The sequence below is a fragment of the Garra rufa genome, chromosome 5 (assembly GCF_049309525.1).
Source record: "Garra rufa chromosome 5, GarRuf1.0, whole genome shotgun sequence".
NCBI lineage: Eukaryota > Metazoa > Chordata > Actinopteri > Cypriniformes > Cyprinidae > Garra > Garra rufa.
In genome coordinates this window covers 36,219,189-36,242,445 of record NC_133365.1, presented here as the reverse complement: position 1 = coordinate 36,242,445, position 23,257 = coordinate 36,219,189, and the positions used below count along the sequence as shown (strand labels likewise).

At 35.0% G+C, this 23,257-nt stretch overlaps 3 protein-coding genes across 3 annotated transcripts in view; all 3 read left to right on the top strand.

Annotated features, from left to right (window-relative positions):
* The first annotated feature begins 5,461 nt into the window (after nucleotides 1-5,461).
* Nucleotides 5,462-13,115, top strand: ncaph (non-SMC condensin I complex, subunit H). Its single transcript, XM_073841153.1, has 18 exons — nucleotides 5,462-5,558; nucleotides 5,983-6,201; nucleotides 6,294-6,384; nucleotides 6,482-6,571; nucleotides 6,660-6,777; nucleotides 6,934-7,082; nucleotides 8,229-8,418; nucleotides 8,591-8,670; nucleotides 9,232-9,440; nucleotides 9,725-9,870; nucleotides 9,985-10,091; nucleotides 10,246-10,365; nucleotides 10,535-10,642; nucleotides 10,722-10,856; nucleotides 10,961-11,071; nucleotides 12,107-12,183; nucleotides 12,325-12,400; nucleotides 12,628-13,115. The coding sequence occupies exons 2-18, from the start codon at nucleotides 5,990-5,992 to the stop codon at nucleotides 12,685-12,687; spliced, it is 2,079 nt and encodes a 692-aa protein (XP_073697254.1). The 5' UTR covers nucleotides 5,462-5,558; nucleotides 5,983-5,989; the 3' UTR covers nucleotides 12,688-13,115.
* A 458-nt stretch (nucleotides 13,116-13,573) lies between these two features.
* vamp8 (vesicle-associated membrane protein 8 (endobrevin)) lies at nucleotides 13,574-19,237 on the top strand. The gene is made up of 3 exons (XM_073841049.1): nucleotides 13,574-13,739; nucleotides 16,935-17,099; nucleotides 17,646-19,237. The coding sequence occupies exons 1-3, from the start codon at nucleotides 13,713-13,715 to the stop codon at nucleotides 17,826-17,828; spliced, it is 375 nt and encodes a 124-aa protein (XP_073697150.1). The 5' UTR covers nucleotides 13,574-13,712; the 3' UTR covers nucleotides 17,829-19,237.
* A 2,314-nt stretch (nucleotides 19,238-21,551) lies between these two features.
* vamp5 (vesicle-associated membrane protein 5) overlaps nucleotides 21,552-23,257 on the top strand; it is an 8,095-nt gene continuing 6,389 nt past the window's right edge. The window contains exon 1 of the mRNA XM_073840738.1: nucleotides 21,552-21,713. Within this exon, the coding sequence (XP_073696839.1) occupies nucleotides 21,711-21,713 (3 nt within the window). The 5' untranslated portion in view covers nucleotides 21,552-21,710. The remainder of the gene's footprint in view (nucleotides 21,714-23,257) is intronic.

The window sequence follows — 23,257 nt, the reverse complement described above, 5'->3', positions numbered from 1 at the left end:
GTGTCTGCATATGTCATTCTGTCTCAAAAAGCACAACCCATCCCCTCAACCTACCCCTTCAGAGGTCAAGAAGCAAGACATTGTACAGAGAGATCCTCTTTCAAACTGGATTTCTATTACCTAAAACTGAATGCAATTTCCTTTGAATGAAGTAGAAATGAGAGCAAGATGACAACTGAATGAACCCAAATCACTGTCCACCCAAAACGTACAAAAGCCGACTGAAATAACTGACAGTTATGGTGAAGTATTTTCATGATTTCTCAAAGGTTTTTCACAGTGAATCACAGTCATTCCAAAAAAACATAAAATCTATCATGTGAAAAATAAAGCTACTAAATGTCATAATATAAAAAAGAATATACTATTTTCCAGTACTGTAGACCAAGTTTACAATAAAATCTTAAAAGTCAGCCTTTAGGTTATTTATTACAAGCAACTTACTAAAGCAAGTAGAAATAGTGTTTAATAGTATACATTGTCGTGAAGCAGGCAGTGGAAGTAGGCCAGCCATCTCTAGTCCTTAGGAAAATATTAGGTCGATTATTGTGGAAACAAATGATAAATATGGGGGTTTGGAAAGGTAAAATGTTATGAATAGTAAAACAATATAAACATTGGGTTTTTGGATGATAAATATCGGATGGTAAAACAGTTTTACCATCAACACCCTTGTCTTCACCAGGGTCGGAAATGAACAAAGGCATTTTTTTCCAAATGAAAAAAAAAAAAAAAACAGTAAAAAAAAATGCCTCCACACAATTTATTATCTACACAACATATTACGGCTGTCCCGATTAAAATTAAATGTAGAAATGAATGAAAAGTGTCCATTTCTTTTAGGCGCTGTTTTGTGCAGCGTTGAGCCTTATAACCAATCAAACGTGTTTCTGTTAACCTTAGAAATGCACTGGCCAACCAGAGACGATTAGATTAGTCAGCGCTGAAAACGCGCCAATCAGGGGCGCTTAGATTAGTTAGCATTGCTGGAGCTGTTGATGAGTGCAACAGAACGATGTAAATAAAATATTAATTTCATAGCTTCAGTAATTATAACGGGAGTTTTCGCATAACTTGTGCTAGACTTGGCATGGACCAACATATATGTCTATGAAGCCAGAATGTGAAGTGCCCAAATCGACAATAAAACGTTTTAAATATCGGTTTCTATATCGATTTTAATAATCGTTATTACAATATAAAGAGCACTAATGCTTTTGTCAGCCTTACAGCCTCCTGTTTTTACATGTATAATGTAGACAATTTAAAACAGTGTTATAAAGTAATTGGGTCAACTTAAGTAGGCCCATTAAAGACATTAAAGACAACATATATTTTATAGAATAATAAAGTGATTATAAAAATTGCCCTTATAAATGTAAAAATGCCTTTTCATGGAAAAAGTCATTTCTGACCCTGGTCTTCACATATGGAACTTACTTAAAATTACACCCTCTACACTTAGTACAACAAATTAGTTTTAATTTGCATTGGTGTCCTCAACGGCTTATTTAAACTTTTAGAGCTACTAACCTGTATTATGTACATTTTAGAGCAATATTTTTCAAATTAGAAACTGGAAGACATAACATCTTAAATTTGTTTCAGTAATTAAAACAGAACTCAGCTTTAGCTCATGGTCCAATAACATCAGGCTGGAGACGATCAAATTGTCTGATATAAACTGCATTTTGCGGTTGGTGGGGACACAGGGACCACAATGACATTTCTTTCTCTCAGACTCCCTCTAATTAACTCAGCACACAGCAGAAAAACCTGTTGAAATCAAGATGTAACCCCTCACCTGAGAGGAAAATCGCTGATGAGAAACCTCCTGAGCTTTTGCAATGAATAGGCCATTGTATTCTTTATCTTGGTAAAGTCATGCAGATCAAAATTAACATACTTGAAAGAGAACTGTTGTCAGAGGAGACTATAATGAATCCGGAATTTAAAAACAGACGAATAAAGTCTGTCGACCAAACTTTTTATGGAGTTATAGCTCATAAAACAACAACTGTATATTATCTTAATTCATTCAAAGTAATTCAGTCTAGCCTATACTTCCTATTCAGTGTTTTTTTTTCCTCAGAAACACTTCAGGGAATAATGAGCACATGAACAAACTAGCAGAGCAGGAAATTATTGTTTAGGAAATTGCTAAAGCCAAAAAAAAAGGGAAAAGCAATATAACAATCACGTTTAATGTAATTAATATAAGGTTTGCACTTTGCAGCCAGTTGTAGAATGCTCCATCATATTTAATATAACTCTACATGAACAGAACAATGTGTCAGTGTTAAATAAAGTTAAGCAGGGGGTATTAAGATATCTAAAGCAGATATTTCATTTGATTAAGACTTCAAATACCAAAATACATCAAATACCAAATTCAAGGCCGTCTCGCTCTCTAACTGAAGGCAGTGTCAAAAGAGGACGATGGCAATCATAAACAATTCTGAAATATATTTCATTCTGTTCTCACCTTTAACCACAGGCTTACTCCACTAGATCTGTGTAAAAAAAAAGGGGGAAAAAATCCTGTCTGCTGTTACTTGGGAGTTCAAGGCCCTCATCTTCTCTTCCTAACTGCTGTGACTGCCTTTAAGTTTGTTTCTGTCACTCTAAAGTGACATTTTTAACACTATGAAAAACCTTGTCGGCCTTGATTCACCCTGTAAATCTTTAGTGGTCTCATTATCAGTTCCTACATTGATAGATTAGCCCAGCGTGTATGTCCTTAGAGGTTCACTGTGGCAACATATGCAATGAATATGTCAATCACAAGACTGACTGGAGGTCACCACCAGTTGACTCAAAAAGGAAAGACCTTGAGGCACCTTCCCTCCTCAAGCTATTCACTCCAAATAAAATCAATGTGTATCGTTATCTGCGGGACTGCAGGAGTTGGGTTTCTGTGGTGTGAAGCCGTGTGTCAACCAAAGTCAATGTTAGTAGCCTCATACTTTGCTTTAGTACACATCAGTTGATGTTAAGGTTAAAATAAGCTCCTTAAGCCAGTATATAGCTCACAGGAAAGAGTGAGATTATATGGTTCTGTGGAGGAAGGAAGAAGGAAAGTGAAAGAAAACAAGAAACACAGAGAGGCTAAAGATAAACAACAAGCATTAATTCATAAAGTGGATCTGTTTATGCTCATATATTGCAGTCAGTGGGTCTGTTTCATCGGCAAACTTATTCACGATCAGTCCCGCCAGCTAGCCTTACTGACATTTAACGTTGGTAAATGCCATAGTTAATGATATACATTGGCCATGTGCACACTTGTTCCCTGTCTTGCCTATTTGCTTTTCCAGTTTGAGGAAGATATTCTCTTGATGGTTTGATTCAATCCTCCAGCAATCCATTTAAAATATATATCACAGTAATCACACTGCACATATTTGCCTCTTATCCAGGCAGGTTACCAATGCAGACCTCAAGGTGCTATATTGTAGATAAACCTCTTTTATCTACTGTGCTGTTAAATGGAGGTAAACGAAAGAGTTTTGCTTTTGCAATCCAATAAAATGATTTAGATGTAAATCCCATTTCATATTTCTTACCTTAACACAACTGTCCTTGTAAATTAAATCCTTGTGGTCATCACATCAATAGCTGTTATTAATGTATTTAGAATTAAAGGCCAAAATGACATGATCTTTTTACAAGATTCATAATATAATATCATTTAATATATTTAGTGTAAGATATTTATATTTTAATATATTTAGTGTAAGATATTTAGTCTCCAGGACGAGACACATTACTGTTTTTACATTTGTGGAGTGAAAATTAGTTTTTATTTTAAAGTAATAAAAAAAAAAATAATAATAATAAAAAAAATTAGATGCCCCCAGAATTGACACAGAAGGCCCCAAGTGGTTTGCTGTTATTAGTGTTATTGTTTTTAAATGTAATATTTACATGAATTAGGACTAGATAGCCTATACATTTCAGAGATCTTAGCTTTTTTTTTTATTAAAACCTACATTCAGTTTGCATTCATAGTGTCACTATGACACACACTAGCAGTCAAAAGTTTTTGAACAGTAAGATGTTTTAATGTTTTTTAAAGAAGTCTCTTCTGCTCACCAAGCCTGCATTTATTTGATCCAAAGTACAGCAAAAACAGGAAAATTTTGAATTATTTGCACTATTTTAAATAACTTTTTCTATTTAAATATATTGTAAAATCTAATTTATTCGTGTGATTTCAGAGCTGAATTTTTAGCATCAGTACCCCAGTTACATGATCCCTCAGAAATAATTCTAATATTCTGATTTGCTGCTCAAGAAACATTTATTATTATGATTATTATGTTGGAAACTGCTAAGTAGAATTTTTTCCAGGTTTCTTTGATGAATAGGAAGTTCAGAAGAACAGCATGTACCTAAAATAGAAATCTTATAAATGTTATAAATGTCTTTATCATCACTTTTGATCAATTTCAAGCATCCTTGCTAAATAAAAGTTTAATTTAAAAAAAAAAAAGTAAATAAATAAAATAAAAATTATACTGACTCTAAGCTTTTGAATGGCATAGTGTATAATATTACAACTTATCACATTTAACACTGAAGACTGGAGTAATGATGCTGAAATTTTTGCTTTGATCACAGGAATAAATTACATTTTAAAAATATATTCAAATAGAGAACAGTTATTTTAAATAGTAAAAAAAATGTTTTTGTTACTGTTTGGACTGTACTTTGGATCAAATAAATGCAGGCTTGGTAAGCAGAAGAAACTTCCTTAAAAAACAGTTTAACAACTTTTGACTAGTAGTGTATCTTCAATTAAATCTCACATAAATCTTCAGCTAATTACCTTTTACCATGATTTCTTATAATATGATATGAATAATGTAAAGTTCAAAAGCATAACATGTTCGAATATTTAGGTGCATCAAACAAATGTGTTTCTCCATTAAAAATTTGGCTACTCTCTATGAGTAATAGTGATGTTTCTCTAACTAGACGATCTTCAGGACCGGACTGATTTTTTTAAACGTTTTTTCAGTTTAATAGACAGAAACGGGAGTCCTGCATTGCATCGTGAACGACATTAACCGCGACTTTACTGCCATCTGACGGACAACAAAAAAAATTAATTAACCTTTTAGTCTAGAGATCGGTCAACAATACAATACTACAGACAGTGGTTGGTAGAATGTTGCCATTTCATATTGCATTTACTAACAAATTCCAAAATGTATCTTTTTGTAATCAGTAAAAAATAAAATAAAGTTATTTGTTCAATGGCATTACTTTAGCTATGTTTATAATTCACGTGTTCACATCTGAACGCATACTAATTAAAAAAACAACAACAACTATAATCTATAGCCAAATAAATGAAATCAACTAAAATATGTATTTTCCACTGTATAACATGGAAGTGTTTTGCGTACAATCTCACTTTTACGTCTGTACGTCTGACGTCACTGATGACGCGTGTAACCGTTCGGCGCTAATTTTCAAATGGTTGTCTGAACAGACGGAACAGAGAAACTTTGGGTCAGTTGTACTGCTTTAAAATCATCAGATAATCGCAGGTAACTTGAACTTTTGTTGTTTGTTCTTCCTCTGGTGTACGTTTTCAAAGCCTACGTTTATCATTTAAATGTGTTTTGTTTTCAGAAGCGTGCTTAGCGCTAGCTAACAAGGGTTCATAAAGCGCTTTACTGAATCATAACACTGAAGTGTTTGCATGTATGAATTTCGATTTTGGAAAACAGCTATAGGGGTATACACTTATGTTTTTTATATAGCATTTATATTTTGGATATGTTTGTTAGCTATAAGTTCTCATGTGAAGCAGCTAAATACATGTTACTCGAAGTTGTTTACATGGCGAGGTCTTAGGATTTACCGGTGTTGGAGTAACGTTAGACCAAATGCTCTATTTAGCATACTGGATTTGATGAAAGTGCTCCATGGTGTTGTATGGATGTATAACAAACTAATATTTTTTAATAGTGTAGTTATGAGCGCATTCAATACCCCGACGGCACGGCCACGACAGTGGTCCTCCCCGGCAATAGGACACAAAGCGGCTCTGTCAGCCACCAGCACACCTCTGCTGGATAATATCCAGGGAAACGATGATGAACAGGAAAGACGTCAAAGACGCAGATCCAGGGTCATCGACCTTCACGGAGTGACTGACTCCTCTATTAACGAGGCCGGTAGCCACAGGTAAATTAAAACCCTGGTGTTCATCTGCAAAATGAAAGTAAGACACCGCAGAGTACTTGACAACAAAGAAACGTGTTTTTTCTTCACCATAGTACTACAGGCACACCTGCTGCTGTCCCCAAGCTGTCATCTGCACAGATTTCTGAGCATTATTCAACCTGCATTAAGCTTTCCACTGAAAATGTGAGTTGATGTTTATGTACACTGCACTTTATTGTTTTCTGCTTTGTGTGCATTTGAAATGCAATGGGGCTTCTTACTTGTCGCCTTCCCTTTGCAGAAAATTACCACAAAGAATGCATTTGGTCTACACCTCATTGATTACATGGCAGATATTCTCAAGCAGAAAGACTCAGAGCTCAACTTCAAGGTAGAAGCTTGCAAAATTTGTATTTAGCACTAGTTTACATGTGTCATCAGAAACAATATGACAGCTGTGAGTTTGTGTTTTGATCTAGGTGGCAGCGGGGACCCTGGACGCCAGCACAAAAATTTATGCGGTGAGGGTGGATGCTGTCCACGCTGATGCTTATAGAGTCCTGGGAGGCTTGGGATCTGAGACCAAACCAAAAGACAGTGAGTATTTGTTCAAGTCAGGTCTTTCCTGGAATGTTATTACAACATAGATCATCGGTCAGAGAGGGTTAGGTGATTGTCTTCTTGGTGGAGGAATGGTGTCATGCTCTGTCCTAGGATCCTGCACAGTATTACTAAATTCTCATCTCATTCCAGGTCAAGATGGTGAGGAGGCGGCTGAGGTAGCTGAGGGCGGTCAGAGTGAGCAGGTGGCTGCTAAACAGCCTAAAAAAAGGCCTCAGAAGAAGACAGTGGAGCAGAACCTTAGTAACATCAATCTGTCTGAATCAGAGATGAAGTGTGAGGTGAATAACATGACTGAAGTCAAGACGTTAAAAAATTATGTGTATGCCACTTCTCACAGTACACTTTTTTTTCAAAGTATCTTAATAGAAAATTGTGCTATTAGTATTCATGATATCTAAATAGTTTTATACATTAAACAATTGAGGTCATAAGTTTACATACACCTTGCAGAATCTACAAAATGTTAATTATTTTACCAAAATTAGAGGGATCGTACAAAATGTTTTTTTTTTTTTATTCAGAACTGACCTGAATAAGATATTTCACATAAAAGATGTTTACATATATAGTCTACAAGAGAAAATAATAGTTGAATTTATAGAAATGACCCCGTTCAAAAGGTTACATCCCCTTCGTTTATAATACCATGTTGTTACCTGAATGATCCGCATCTGTGTTTTTTTTTTTTTTTTTTGGATAGTAGTTTACGAGTTCCTTGTTTGTCCTGAACAGTTAAACTGCCTGCTGTTCTTCAGAAAAATCTCAAATTCTTTGGTTTTCCAGCATTTTTGTGTATTTCAACCCTTTCCAACAATTACTGTATGATTTTGAGATCCATCTTTTCACACTGAGGACAACTGAGGGACTCATATGCAACTATTACAGAAGTTTCAAATGCTCACTGATGGTCAAGAAGAAAAAATAATGCAATATAAGCCAGGGGTGTAAACTATTGAACAGAATGAAGATCACTAAACAAAAAAAAAAAAAGGCACAGCTGTGGACCCTTCAGGTAACAACACAGTATTAAGAATATTAAGAAGTGTATGTAAACTTTTGAACGGGGTCATTTTTATAAATTCAACTATTATTTTCTCATGTGGACTATATGTAAACATCTTTTAATTGAAATATCTTATTCAGTTAAATACTTAACAAAATAATAACATGCATTTTGTATGATACCTTTTATTTTGGTAAAATAATAACATTTTGCAGATTCTGCCAGTTGTATGTTAAGTTGTCCACAACTGTAAATGCCCCACAAGCCTCGGACATTCAGGTTACAAACGTCCACTTCCACTCTTGTCTTAAAAAAAAGTTGAATAACAATCAAGCGGTTGACATTTGATATATAGTACATATATTGTAAAGTGTGACTTCCTTGGTTGCATCTTTAATGACCTAAAACATTCTTTGTGCAGGTGGACCCCATGTTCCAGCGTATGGCTGCTTCCTTTGATGAAAATAGTACAGCAGGAGTGTTCCTTTCTGTGCTGTTCAGTGAAGACAGTCGCTGTGAGCTGCGCTTTCCTTCACATATGACTTTGCTGAAGTCACCACTGCCTCCTGTACAGGTGCCCCATCAGCATGTTCCTGCCTCGCCGTTTAAAGGTAAACTCTTTGCACAGCACATTCTTCAAAGGCATGGGACTGTTTACTCTTGGGTTCACCAAGTAATATTCTATATTTATATATTCACGTTTCTGCATGTGTTCTAAGTTACATCCATACTGAGCTGTTTAACCACATGAATGAATGGAATCATGCCTTTTTTTCATTCCAGGTCATCTAAAGACACTAGAGGACAGGCCGATTTGTCCATCTTTAGAGGATTTCTCATTTACTAGATGGACTCCGGAGCAGGTAAGACCATTTTCAGGGTTTTTTCCCCCCCTTCTTGGAATCTTTCATAACATTGAGTGTCTTTACTGTAATTTTTGATCAAATTTGATTTACTTTATTGATCTTAAAGGGAAATTCACGTCACAGCAAAGCTCATCACACAATGGATACATAAAACCAATAAAAATACTGCACAATACCATATCTCATACAACCCCACCTTGTTTTCAAACATCACAGTACACACTACACCATGTTATGCAAAAATACAATTTAAGATTCTACATAAATTAAATCATCTAATGTGACACTGATTATATAATTGAATAGCTGTTGGTATTATATAAAAATTTTATATCATTCCTTATAACACTGGGTATTAATTAATTTTGAGCTAAAAGAACTCACTCAGACTGTTTCATAAAGAGGATGACAGTCTTGATTCCTTATACTACTGACCAATTTATCAGTCATTCTGTCTTGTGCCATCTCATCAGTAGTGGGTAGCACACAACCCACAAACGAACTTGCCTTTTTTATCAACTTTTGAACGCATCCATGTTGATGTCATTGTCAATATAGAGCACAAACCTTAACCAGCTGCTTGAGAGGATGAAGCAGGGAGAGCATGCATTCGATGTCAATGCAGACATTGAGCCAGATGAGGATGAGGCTCCAGATTTTGGGGATAATTTTGATGCAGATGCAGACGTGGACGAGGGCAGGCAGGGAGACTGTGAGGAGTTTAAGGAACACAGAGAAGCTTGTTCAAAGAGCCCTCAGAAAGGACGGTTAGTACTTACAAAATGTATTGCAATTGTTGCTTGCAGACAAACTCTTTTCGCAATGAAGTTTCACACACTATTCACAATGAGCGAATAGTTGCAGTTTAATATTGTGCATTTGCAATTATTTAGACATCATTCCAAAGACTATCAAACCTGAGCTTGAGCTCCTACATTTCAAGTTATATTTTATGTCTATGACTATTCAGAATTTCCCATTTTATTTACATCAAAATTTCTTTTGTGCTGGTTTGTCTATTCACTGTGAGGTGTGTTTGTGTTATTAACAGAGGCGTTATTCCTATTGGTGAGGTGGATATTGCCACCATGTGTATGCAGTTGTCTGATCAGCCCAGAGAGTATTCATACTTCAGTCCCAGAACCATGGCCACCTGGGTTGGGCCTGGCTACTGGCTCTTCAAACCTGGACATAAGCGTAAGGCATAAATTACCCTAGTAGTGTTTAACTCCTAGTGTTGATTTGATCAGTTTCAAATTTCGTGCTTGCTTTGTGCCACTTTTCACCCAATTTCTAATTTATCCTGTCTAGAGGATCACAAACCAGACAAGGAACCTCGGAAGCGAGCACCAAAGAATCCTCTCATAATTGACTTTAAAGGAGATATCAACTTTCATAATTACTTTCGAACAACTAGAGTAAGTTTGAATTTGTTAATTCTCATTTTATGTTTTCATGACTTCTGTAATACACAAAAGCTTTATAACAGCAATTCATACATTGCTATTTAAAATTTTAAAGTACGCTGCAGATTACTTGGCAACAAACTGACAATGAAATGCTTAATTCCAGGCAGCAACCACTATTAGTAAATCAGCTTTGAACACCAGCAACAAGAAAACCACACTTCCAGCAGACTTCCAGTATCCACCCAGTAACCTGTCACAGCTCAGTCTCAAACCCTCCAACACAGTAAGTGCTTGAATGTTTAATATTCCTGTCTGCATTGCTGTGTAGCCTACAGAATATTGGTTGTGGCTAATCTAAAACAACATCAGAAGGATGCCGTGCTGAGTTTGACTGCCAGATCGGTTCGTAATTATCATCTTATGGATAACTATAATTTATTTTTTCATTCCAGCTCAGTGCAGAAGGAAAGAAGAGATTATCAGGAGAGCTCAGTGGGGACATCGGAGAGTATGACTACAACAACGCCAATGACACAGCCAACTTCTGTCCTGGTCTTCAGGTACACCACACACTAAGGTTAGATGTCACAGGTTGTCATGAAGATTGTCTGTTTAACAGTTAGTGTTTTCTGGGAACAGGAAGTTGACAGTGAGGATGCTGAAGGTTTTGGAGGACCCGATGACTCCCCAACAGGCCGATCGACCCAGTTCTCTCTAGACACAGATGACATCTCTACATATGGAGAGGACTGTCTCGTCCCTGAGCCTCACAAAGTAAGATGAGAGGACAGATGTTTTGGCTACTACAGTACAGTTATTTGATTTATTTCAACTGTTTGAATGGATTGTACATGAATGCATTGTATTTGCTCATCTAGGTAAACACTATTGAGATAAACTATGCCAGGACAGCCAAGAAGATGGACATGAAAAAGCTGAAGACCACTATGTGGGGTCTCCTAACAGAAAGTCCTGAGAAACCAGCAAAGGTTTGTAATTGTTCATTGTAGCTTCCTGAAACTGAGCTTAGTGAAGCTGTTTTATTTTTTAGTGTTTTTTTAGTTAAGTTTAGAAGTTACCTTTTTTTTTTTTTTTCTCAATAAATTGTTTTTCATTACTGCAAACTTGTGGCTAATTGATTTATATACACTACTAGCCAACTTTTAATAGTAAGATTTTTTTTTTTTTTTTTTAAAGAAGTCTCTTCTGCTCACCAAGCCTGCATTTATTTGATCCAAAGTACAGCAAAACAGTAATTATTTAAATATTTTTATTTAAAATAACTGTTTTCTATTTGAATATATTTTAAAATGCTAAATACATCATTACTCCAGTCTTCAGTGTCACATGGTCCTTCAGAAATCATTATAATGTGCTGATTTGCTGTTCAAAAAACATTTTTTATTATTATCAATACTTAAAACAGTTGAGTACATTTTTTCCAGGATTCCTTGAATAGAAATAGATCCAAAGGTCAGCATTTATCTGAAATTAAAAGCTTTTGCAACATTATACACTATACCATTCAAAAGGAATCTATTTATTTATTTATTTTAAAGAAATTATAGAAATTAAATAGTTTATTTAGCAAGGTTGCTTGAAATTGGTCAAAAGTGATGATAGACATTTATAATATTACAAAAGATTTCTATTTCAGATAAATGCTGTTCTTCTGAACTTTCTATTCATCAAAGAACCCTGAAAAATTCTACTTTGCAGTTTTCAACATAATGTTTTTTGAGCAGCGAATTAGAATATTAGAATGATTTTTGAAGGATTGTGTGACTGGAGTATTGATGCTAAAAATTCAGCATTAAAAACGCAGAAATAAATAACATTTAAAAAATTATGTTTTTGCTGTACTTTGGATCAAATAAATGCAGGCTTGGTTAGCAGAAGAGACTTCTTTTAAAAAAAAAAAAAAAATCTTACTGTTCAAAAACTTTTGACCGGTAGTGTATTTTTTTTTTTTTGAAATGATTGACTTTAATGACTGACTTAAATGACTGAATTACCATTTTTAGCAGGTGGACATTGAGGAGACGACAGAAGTACCTGGAGAAAAATCATTCAGCCAGTCTGTCAGGAATCTTGTACAAAGGTACAGGTTTGTTTTGTTTTTTTACTTAGTGCTATGTATCTTTATGTATCTATGCTGTTCCTGCTCACAGAAGAAATAATATCTAAGATGTATTTACATTTTTCTTGCATGTACTGTATGTACATTTCTCTTTCCACCCAGGCTTCCATCCACAATGGCTACCAATCTCTCAGTACCACTGGCTTTTGTGGCCCTTCTGCATTTGGCTAATGAGAAAGTAAGTACTTTCTGCTATACATGACTTCAAAATCGAATGTCAATGGATGTCTGTTTAAATGTCAGTGTTGATTTAATATTAGCAGGGTGTTTTTTGTTGTTAGTTAACTGTGTTTCGCATTAGTATGCATTGAATGTTCATAGCTTGTGTTTTATGTATTTGTGATCTCCTGAATCATCTCAACATTTGATTGATGTAAATCTAAAAGTTCTTCTTTCCTTCAACAGAACTTGGAGCTGCACAAGATTGACGGCATGACTGATATCATCATTAAACAAGGCCACTAAAAACTGATACTTTTTTTTTATTTTTTTTTATACAAAATGTATCATTTTGTGTGTCTTCATGTCATATAAAATACCTATGTGTGGCCAAAACAGTACAATCAAGAAACAGATGATGCCAGGATTATGTTAAAAATGTTGTACAGGGAACTAACACAGAATTTGAAGTAAACCTGAAATATGTCAAAAGTATGCACCAGGAAAGAAAAAAAACGTAACAGGGTGCAGTGCCTGAATAATATGATTGCTTTTAAGATTGGCCTGTTTTAATAACTTGTTTTAGCAGCTTCAGTAATAGTAAATAAGTTACTATGTCAGTGTCTATTTTTAAAAATGTTTTATTTAAATTGTACAACTTCATTTTATAACTCGAGGTTTCTTTTAGATGTATGTTCTACATCTGATTTTGAAAAATAAAAGTTATTCAAGTATCTGTTTAAGTATTGTTTGTGTCTACTATGATGTCATTTTGAAATGGGATAATGCTCGACATGAATACATAAAATACTTGAGGCATTTAGGTGGAGTCAGTTGTTACATTTGGCGGAAGAAAATGGTTTAGTTTGGTTCATGAGTCTAACCGTTTTGCCCTAATAATGTTACATATGTTAAGACTACTCTAAAACAAACTTTAATGGAAAACACTCAAAAGAGAATCTCATCAGCATTAAAAAAAAAAAGTCAAAATGACTCACTTGTCATTGTTTGGCCTTACAAAAACAATCTTGTCATACCTGAAATGCAGAAACGTTGATGGCTTGATAACGCTCACCTTACAGGTATGTCCAAGTATGCGTCATCAATCCAGCGCCATCTTGAGGATGTCATGGGAAGTGGCGCTACAGAGGTGGACCGAAGCCAAATCATTCGCTGGAGGAAAAGACTGAATTAGAGACCAGGAAGTGTTGACGCGGTTTACATCTGTCGGTCATTCGAAGAAACAGTTACAAACATTTGAACTCCGAAGGAAAAACTACAATTGTGTTTTTTTTCGCGTAAAGTAAATTAAAACACCAAACAGTACAATCATGGGGTTGGCTGATCCAGATAGTACGGTAAGTTAAAAAAATGAACGACAGTCAGAAGCAGGTGCTGCTTGTTGTTGCATCGCTTACTGAAGTAAAACTAACTGCTGTGTAAACTCAGTTCCTTTCTGGGCACATGTAAATCATATTACTTGTGTTAGAAAAGTTTACTTTAGAGCAGGTTGATATTTTTCACATTTTATTTTAGTTTCACCGATTGTGAGTTGATGCATTCAAAACAGGGCGAAGCTCGTTTTTCAAGTTATACTTAGGCTAAGTTAGTTTCTGTTGAGTTAACGTCGATAATTTGTTTGGGATTTCTAAAACAAATGTGCTGTTTAGATAACACTTTTATTCTTAAGCTCATCCAAATTTGCATTGCAACTTTCTTGTACAGATTTGTTTACACAGATGGATTGAATTTACCTTGAGCTGTGAAGTATAACCGGTTTAAAAGACACAACCAACTATTGAGTTCTACACTTATTAAATGCTTACTTTGAATGTTTTCACTACAGTTTAGAAATATGCTGATCAGATCACACATACCCTTTGACTGTTGAAGTGTGAGATCCGCAGGCTGGGTTGCTTGAGATAAAGTTGATCAACAGTCAACCATTTGTTTTTGTTTTTTTTTAAATAATTTCAACATTACCAAAATATAAGACATCCTCTGTATTTTTATGTGAGACTTTGGTTAAACCACCGTTCTTCGACAGTGTTTTGAGGAAACAATTTGGTTGCTGGTATTAGAGGAACTTTAAATGAGATAAGTAGATGGATACATTTTTACTTTTTATTATATTGTTGCCATCACATTACAGTAAGGGATATCACATGGCTTCATTTTGCCACAATAATGGTACTTCAGGCTGTCAGTATCCAGTGTTACCTAATAGCTTTCTGCCATTCTGAAGGCCTTGTGACACAGCCACTGACTAGAATAGAAAGGGCAGGACAGGTAGTGACGCAGAATTGCTTTTGGTTTCCTGGTAACACCTTTTGTTTATGAAGTTTCGGCCTTGCAAGAGGACTTAAAGGTGTTTAATGTGGTTAAGCATGAAAAAAAGTTTCCAAATGGCAAAATGAGCAATGCCAGTGATGGTTATTATGGACTTTACACTTTGCTTACCAGTGTGTCGATGTGTGAATGTGTTAAAGCTATCTTGTTGCATCACTTTTGTCAATATCACACATGTGGTCTCATATCAAGGCATTACTGAGCACTGTTGATTATTGTTTTTTTTATATGATGTGTTGTAGTTCTTTTAATTGAAACAAATTATTTTACTGAATATAGAAATGGGCAGCACTGCATAACAGTCATTACTGTATGTTTTAAATTGCTTCATGAATTGTCTTATATCAGAATGATTAAATGTAGCTCCCCATATATTCGTATGCATAGAAAAATGAAAAACACACATTATTCATGTCATATTTTAGATATTATACTGAACAGCTTTGCTTCAAGAGCCACTGCTGTCAAATCATTTTTTCCAAACATATTTGATGTTATTTAAAAAACCTACTTCTGTGAACTACTTGGTAGGTAGAATGGCCATTCTACAGAATTAGTGCAAACTACTGGAAAACACCTTTAAAATCTTTGATGTTTACTAAGATCCTATTTTCTTTGTAAATTATAAAACACATTTTCATGTCACTACCGAAAAAGTATAGGCCTATGTTTTAGTCCATTGGCTGAGTCTGATTTTAACTACAACATACATTTATGATCAGGAAATTTTTGTGTGTCACTCTCTCCCATAGCTTTATATGCTAAGTAGATCCCATCATTTTGAGGTAAATGTGTTTAAAAATCTGAAAATCTGTGTGTAATTGTAATTAACGTCACTACCAAACACCTTTTTTTCTGCAATTAAGCACACTTTTTTTGGAGTCATTCCATAACATTTAGTTTTTATGTTTAGCCCCTACCACTGTTCAGAACTGTGCTAGCTAACCATGTGCTGATTAGCATATTTGAGCTAAAATTGTCACTACCGTAACAGACACAACCAAAACCATTATTGTTTCAGTAGTGACAAAAGGGAATACATAATTCTTTATTTGAAGTAAATAAACACAATTTTAGTACAGTTATGCAATTTTTTTTATTTTATTTTAGAATGTTTTAGTAGTGTTTTAGTATGAGTTAAAATTTTGTAATGTGATGTGGTTGCTACCAAAACTACCAGTCACAACCGAAACATGGCATGCTTTGTCAAAAATAAAGTATACTGAATTATGAACTAAGATGTCATAATAGTGTTTGGTTCAATGTATATTCAAACTAATGAATCCTTAACTTTGAAATCAGAATGATCAACTTTTTGCCTTTTACAAAGAAAAATTGGATTCAAAATACAACAAATCTCATAAATTGCATTTGAAATATTGTTACAATTTCATTGTTATTGATTTACCTCTGAAAACGTATTAAGAAAAAAATCTTAACACGTTAATGTAACACTTCTAATTAAATTATATAATACTGTGTTTTGGTAGTGACAAATTTACGGAGAGGACAAATATTCCAAAACTTTCCGAAAATACAATATGAGAATTAACTACTTTGGATATTATACAATTTTCTTGCAAAATTTGTGGGAAATGTTTTTTTTAAATGTTACCAACTTTGACTTTGCACCAATTTTGTATAATGGGCCTAATATGTGACCCTGGACCACAAAACCAGTCATAAGGTTAAATTTTACAAAATTGAGATGTATACATCATATGAAAGCTCAATAAATAAGTTTTCTATTGATATATGGTTTGTTAGGATAGGACAATATTTGTCTGAGATACAACTATTTGAAAATCTGGAATCTGAGGGTGCAAAAAAATCAAAATACTGAGAAAATCACCTTTAAAGTTGTCCAAATTGAGCTCTTAACAATGCACATTACTAATCAAAAATTACATTTTGATATGTTTGCAGTAGGAATTTTACAAAAATCTTCATGGAACATGATCTTTACTTAATTTTCTGATGATTTTTGGCATAAAAGAAAAATCAATAATTTTGACCCATACTATGTATTTTTGGCTATTACTACAAATATACCCCAGCGACTTAAGACTGGTTTTGTGGTCCAGGGTCACATATAATTTAAAAACTTGAATTTTATAACTTTTTTACAAACTTTCCGGATTTTTATTACTATATGCTTGGAGCTATTTTGATCATGTTTTGGTTTTCAATTCCCCCCAATGCAGGAGCCACAAGAAGGAGAGTCTTCACAGGATGCAGACAAAGTTAAATCTCTGCAGTCTCAAGTGGATGGGGTCAAGGATATTATGACCCAAAATGTAGATCGGATCCTGGCTCGTGGAGAAAGGCTGGATGATCTTATGGGCAAATCTGAGGACCTGCAAGCTGGGGTGAGACTTTCAGAACAAAAAATCACATATTACAGCTGTAATCCAGCACACACTGTATTTTTACTATGTATATTGCTTTTCATAAATTTGAGTTCAGTAAGATTTTTCAATATTTAAAAAAAAAAATCTGTTCACCCAGGCTGCATTTATTTAGATTAAAAAAAGTAATATTATTACAATTTAAAATAACTTTTCTATGTCAATATGTTTTATAGTGTAAATAAATCTTTAATGGTAAGTCTGAATTTTCAGCAGCCATTACTGCAGTCTTCAGTGTAACATGATCCTTCAGAAATCATTCTAATATGCTGATTTGAAACTTATCAATATTGAAAATAGCTGTGCTTTCATTTATAATGACTAGAAAATTTGAAATGGAAATCTTTTGTAACCTTATAAATGCCTTCACTGTGTTTTGATGAATTTAATGTGTCCTTGCTGAATAAAAAATTCGATTTTCCCCAAACTTTTAACTAATAGGCTAACATATGCAGCTATAGTCCCACATAAGTTGACACTCTACTGGTCTTTTTTCCTGCTTCCTAGGCCCAGAACTTCAGGCACACTTCTCAGAAGGTTGCTCGTGCCTACTGGTGGAAGAACGTGAAGCTGATTGTGGTTATTGTTGTGATAGTCCTCGTCATTGTTCTGATTATCATTTTCCTTGCTACCGGTGTGATTCCAACCAGTGCACCTGCACCCAAACCTCCCACTTTGCCACCACCATAGTTTCACCATTTTTATCAGTTACAAACACATACAGATATATGCAACCATGTCCACACACCAACACAAGTCAACTTCAGGAAGTCCAACATATAACACACATACCTTTTATTTGCACATTTTGCTCATATACATCACCTTATAATGAGTAGCTTCCATAATGACAGCTTCGAAACCTTGAAATGGAGGTTTTAAAAAAAAAAAGCTATTTTTGTACTTCTCTCCTGAAAGATCATCCTAGAGACCACTTCAGCTGTCTTTATGGTTCTCTAAAGCCTGATAAAATGCCACAGCTGTATAGAAGTACTTGCAATATTGTTCATAAGGTGCCCTTGAAATAGTCATATATTGTCATTGATCCAGTGAAGGTAATGGGTGAACGTTCTATCTGTTGAATTATGAAGTATAACTAGATTAGATCATGTAAGATGTTACTTGTAATTATGGAATACTTTTAGATCTCATAGTGTCTCTATTTTGTATTTAATGGATTACTTTGTGGTTTTACCCACTATTGTTATTTGTAAAAGGTCAAACAAAAATGTGTTTTTACAACTGTTGCACCCAAACACACCAGTTCATTGAGGAAATTAAAAAAATGTGAGATGTTTGGAGTAATTTTTCCTGTCCTAAATTGGCAATGCCTCTAACTTCAAAACACAGAAACTGATTTTTGTCCTATAGAATGAATACTTTTTTTTTTAATGGAACAAGAGCACCTGAACAAGGTCATTTAGATAGGAACGATGAATCCTCGTATGATCCTCATAAATCACTGCATTGAATTTGACTTGCAGTGTACCACATGCAGTCAGTACTAAGTGTACTGCAACAACAGTTTGGCCTTGCACTGCGGGAGCTTTCCGAAACTCAAGACGCTTAACTTTTTTCTGTTTCGATCACAGAAAGGAGGAATGTTTTAGAGCCTGTACTGTAATTTTCAGTTTGCAGTTTTTACCTTTATCTCAATTCAACCAGTGAAAATCACTTTTCTGAATGTTCTCGTTGGCTGATCTTAAATTAGTCTGCTGGGTAGCTTTATGCACTTTGCTTTGGAGAGGTCAAGGCACTGGATGTCTTTATGTAGTCAGAATGACTGTTCGAATGTTTGTAAACCTGAGTCTTATTATGCTGTATCTCTTGTTGCTTCCATAATTATCTTACTGTATGTAAAAATAGGAGGGTTAAGCATTTTATGTATTATTCTCGCTCATTAAACAAACCTTTTAATCAAAGAAAACATTTTTGATCAAGACATTAAATCATTTTTTAAATCACCTACTACAAGTAATAATTTAAAAAAGTGCCTTGGAATTGAATCTTATTAGCATAAACAACCTGTAATATCTGGGAAATGTGATATTTTGTAAATAAATATTTGATCTCTCATTAAAACTTGAGTATGACATGTTTTTGATCTCATTTGGTGTTATCATGTTTATACACTAATGGTAAACAATTTTCTAATATTACATGGGTTTGTATTAATTTGGTTTGGTATATCCACCAATTTGCATCTCTAGAAAGGGACAGCGGGTTTTGACCTTAGCTGATACGGAAGACAAACGTAAACTTAATGGTGTACAGAGTAATAGGGAAATAATGTGTTTTTATAGTTAGTGTATCGGTATCGTGTACTCTAGATTCTTATACAGCCCTCCACAAATATTGGCACCCTTGGTAAATAGGAGCAAAGTCAGCTGAGGAAATAAATCTACATTGTTTATCCTTTCGATCTTTCATTCAAAAAATTAATAAAATTCTAACGTTTAATTAAAGTATAACAATACACAGTGGGGGAAAATCTCATTATCAAATAAACGTTTTTCTCTAGTTTACGTTGGCCACAATTATTGGCATCCAATTATTGCAAAGTCCTTTTCCCAAGATAACAGCTCTGAGTCTCTCCTATAATCCCTGATGAGTTTGGAAAACACCTGGGAACAGATCAGAGACCATTATTTCATACAGAATAACTCCAGATCCTGATTCCCAGCTCCATGTTGGTGCTTCTGCTCTTCAGTCCACTCCACTCATTTTCTATAGAGTTCAGTTCAGGGAGCTGGGACGGCCAAGGCAGATGCTTCATTTTGTCCTTAGTGACACATTTTGTGTTTGTTTTGGATCATTGTCCTGAGGGAAGAACCAACCACAACCCATTATAAGATTTCTAACAGTGGCAGTCAGGTTTATTTTTGATAGAAACCATGATGCCATGTTTCTAAACAAGATGTCCAGGATCTCTGGCAGTAAAATTGGCTTACAACATTAAAGATCCAGCAGTATTTTTGACTGTGGGCCCGGGGAACTTTTTATCCCTTTTTGCACCAAACCAATCTTAATCTTGAGTGTTTGCTACCAAAAAGCATTTTATAGTTTCATCTGACCATAGAAGCCAGTCGTATCTAACAACTGAATATGCTGGAGTTTGTTTTTGGATGACTGAGCAGAATTTTTCTTGAAACCCTCCTAAAAACATCTGGTGATGTAGGGGCTATTGAAATTCTTTTAGGCTTTCTGGCCCCAAGACTCAACCAGTCTCTGCAGTTCTCCAGCTGTGATCCTTGAGAAGTCTTTGGCTACTCAAACTCTCCTCCTCACATTGCATTAGGACGATATAAACACAGATCCAGGCAGATTAGGAATTTATTAATTATTGCCCTGTTGGTGAAAAAGTGGTTTTCAATGCTTTAGCTCTTTTCTTAAAGTCACTTTCTATTTTGTGAAGCTCAGCCATATTGTTCTGCAGATTGAAACAATATTTACTCCTTTGGCTGATTAAGGGAATTTGGCCTTTGTGTTTCTCATACCCTGCTGAAAAGGTCTTAGCTGGTTTAAGCTGGAAGTAGGTGGTCTCCCAGTATGACCAGCCTGGGAAAGTGGCCAAAACTCCTCTAAAACCAGCCTGCTGACCAGCTAAAACCAGCCTGGTTGAACAGCTAAAACCAGTCATACATCCTAGACTGGTTTTAGCTGTTTTTTCAGCAGGGTATTAATAATCCTGTGCGACAGGAAGTCATGGCTGGGCAATTTCATGTTCCTTGTCACCCTGGTGTGCTAAAATATGTAAATATGAATAGGAATATACTGAGTTAATTTACTCATAACACATTCTAGGGGTGCCAATAATTATGGCCAACTTGAACTAGAGGAAAAACATTTACTTCATAATGACACTTGTTTTACTTCAATGAAAGGTTAGAATTTTGTGATTTTTTTTTAATGAAAGATCAAAAGGATAAACGATTTTTCCTACAGCTGCGTTTGCTCATGGGTGCCAATATTTGTGGAGGACACTGTGTCTAGACTCTCTACATTGTAACAAAATGGTTAAACAACAGCACAGGAACGCATGAACACGTGCCAATTATCCCAGCTGTGATTTGATCTTGTTGTTTTCTAGACCATCTGCAACAAACTTTTCCCTTCATGTTTCTGTGGTAAATTTTTCTATTAGCATATTTTGTGAGTCGGTTCAACTGATTCGTTCAAAGGAATCGATTCACAAAAACAATGATTAACATTTTGAATTCGCAGTTCGCTTTTGTGCCAGCTTGAGCTGCTTTTTGAGAATGTATTACGAATGTACATTTTGGTACATGACCAAGAACAATAGTATAGTTTGCAGTATAGCAAGTCAGGAGATGGGCGTAACTAATAAGTGTCACGCAGCTGCGCACTGCGCAGTGAGAGTTAAACGCCCAGTAGATAAGGGAGGCGCTTCCTTACAGAAGTCTAGCAGAAGATTAGAGTTTTGTAAAGACGCACGTGAAGTTTTAAGATATCGAGCTTGAGTTATTTTCTCTTATCAGCGGCTGGTGTCTCTTTCAGATGCGGTATATTCGGTGACAGTTTCTGGTGTATTAACAGCGACAGATTATAACAATGGTAAGTTGTTTTGTCTTTAAAGCTTGTTCTTTTTGTTTCGTTTTGTGCTGCAGATACTTACGCTGTCATTAGTCCTTCAAATAAAAAATATGGCCATGTGAGGGTAGACGAACCTTTTAAACCAAGCTGTTTAGTTAATACTTTGTTAGGTAACTTAAATGCTGAACGACTCGATGTGAACACTTTTAACAGTTGCTTTTAGTTTTAGGTTTATTTTCTCTCCGCATATATTTTCATATATACCAACTGTCACTTTGCATTATGAAAGTGAAATTATACACTGACTTTGATTTTGATGACTAGACGATTATCGTTTTGACAGTCTATATATAGAATAGCTGCTTTCACTCAAACGTAATTTGAGGGATATGATACAGTATAGGGCCTAGTTGATTAGCATTGATTCCTCAAGCCAGATAACAATTAGTTGAAAAGTTTCCTACATTTTTAACATGCCTAGCCCTCCACCCCGCCCCCCTTTAAAAGTCATTTGAATGTCATTTACAATATGGTCTTTAACCCTTATTGTTGGTTCATCTCAGGTGACTTGAAATGACAACATGACAAGTGTTAAGTTGAAACACACAAGAGAGGGGATTTTACCTAGTCTCAAGGAAATTCCATATTCATAATAGCGTTCAAAATGAGAGAGGAAGGAAGGGAAGGAAGGAGGCAAAGAAAGGATGCAAAAAGAGATGTGTATCCTGTAGTTCTGTTCATATGCAAAGAGTGACGAAAAACTGATTATAGTTTACAACATGCTGTTATAACATGATTATAATGTACTGTTATACGTTTTTGTTTGATCCTTCTACTTCTATTTTAAATGTGAAGATTTCTGTACTATATCTCAATATAATACAGTCGTAGTTATATACTTATTTAGTTATGCTATGTGTGGTTCATTTCTTGGCTGTATTTTGCAAATAAGACTGTACCATCATTTTGGTTTAAAACCCAGATATTTACATATTTATTTATACACAGAAATTTATTTATACATTTTGTGGCCCAAAGTATTCAAAGTACAGCAAAAATATTTACATTTTTAAATGTTTGTACTATTTAAAATAACCATTTTCTATTAGAATTAGGGATGCACCGATACCAATCGGTCGATAAAGCTTGCGCGTTTTGTCAGTAAAGCCGGTTCTGTAATCAGCGGTAAATGCCATCAGGTGCGTGATTTCACGTTGAGCCGTATATACTACACACAGCCGTTGTTTACCGACCAGCTGCGCATAGCAATGTTCATTATCAGTGTGAATGTGCGCAGCTTGTCTGTAAACAACGGCTGTGTGTAGTATATACGGCTCAACGTGAAATCACGCACCTAATGGCATTTACCGCTGATTACAGAACCGGCTTTACTGACAAAATGGGCAAGTTATGGACCGATACATATCGTGCATCCCTAATTAGAATATATTTGAAAATGTAATTTATGCCTGTTTTTTAAAGCTGAATTTTTCACATCATTACTCCAGTCACATGTTTCTTCAGAAATCATTCAAATATTCAGATTATCTTTTCAAAAAACATTA

Bases quoted from the DNA above. Each gene is read 5' to 3' on its own strand.
- ncaph (XM_073841153.1), top strand. From the start codon at position 5,990: ATGAGCGCATTCAATACCCCGACGGCACGGCCACGACAGTGGTCCTCC. The intron at 6,778-6,933 runs GTGAGTATTTGT...ATCTCATTCCAG, and splicing joins TGAGACCAAACCAAAAGACA to GTCAAGATGGTGAGGAGGCG. The intron at 11,072-12,106 runs GTTTGTAATTGT...TACCATTTTTAG, and splicing joins GTCCTGAGAAACCAGCAAAG to CAGGTGGACATTGAGGAGAC.
- vamp8 (XM_073841049.1), top strand. From the start codon at position 13,713: ATGGGGTTGGCTGATCCAGATAGTACG. The intron at 13,740-16,934 runs GTAAGTTAAAAA...CCCCCAATGCAG, and splicing joins TGGCTGATCCAGATAGTACG to GAGCCACAAGAAGGAGAGTC. The intron at 17,100-17,645 runs GTGAGACTTTCA...CCTGCTTCCTAG, and splicing joins CTGAGGACCTGCAAGCTGGG to GCCCAGAACTTCAGGCACAC.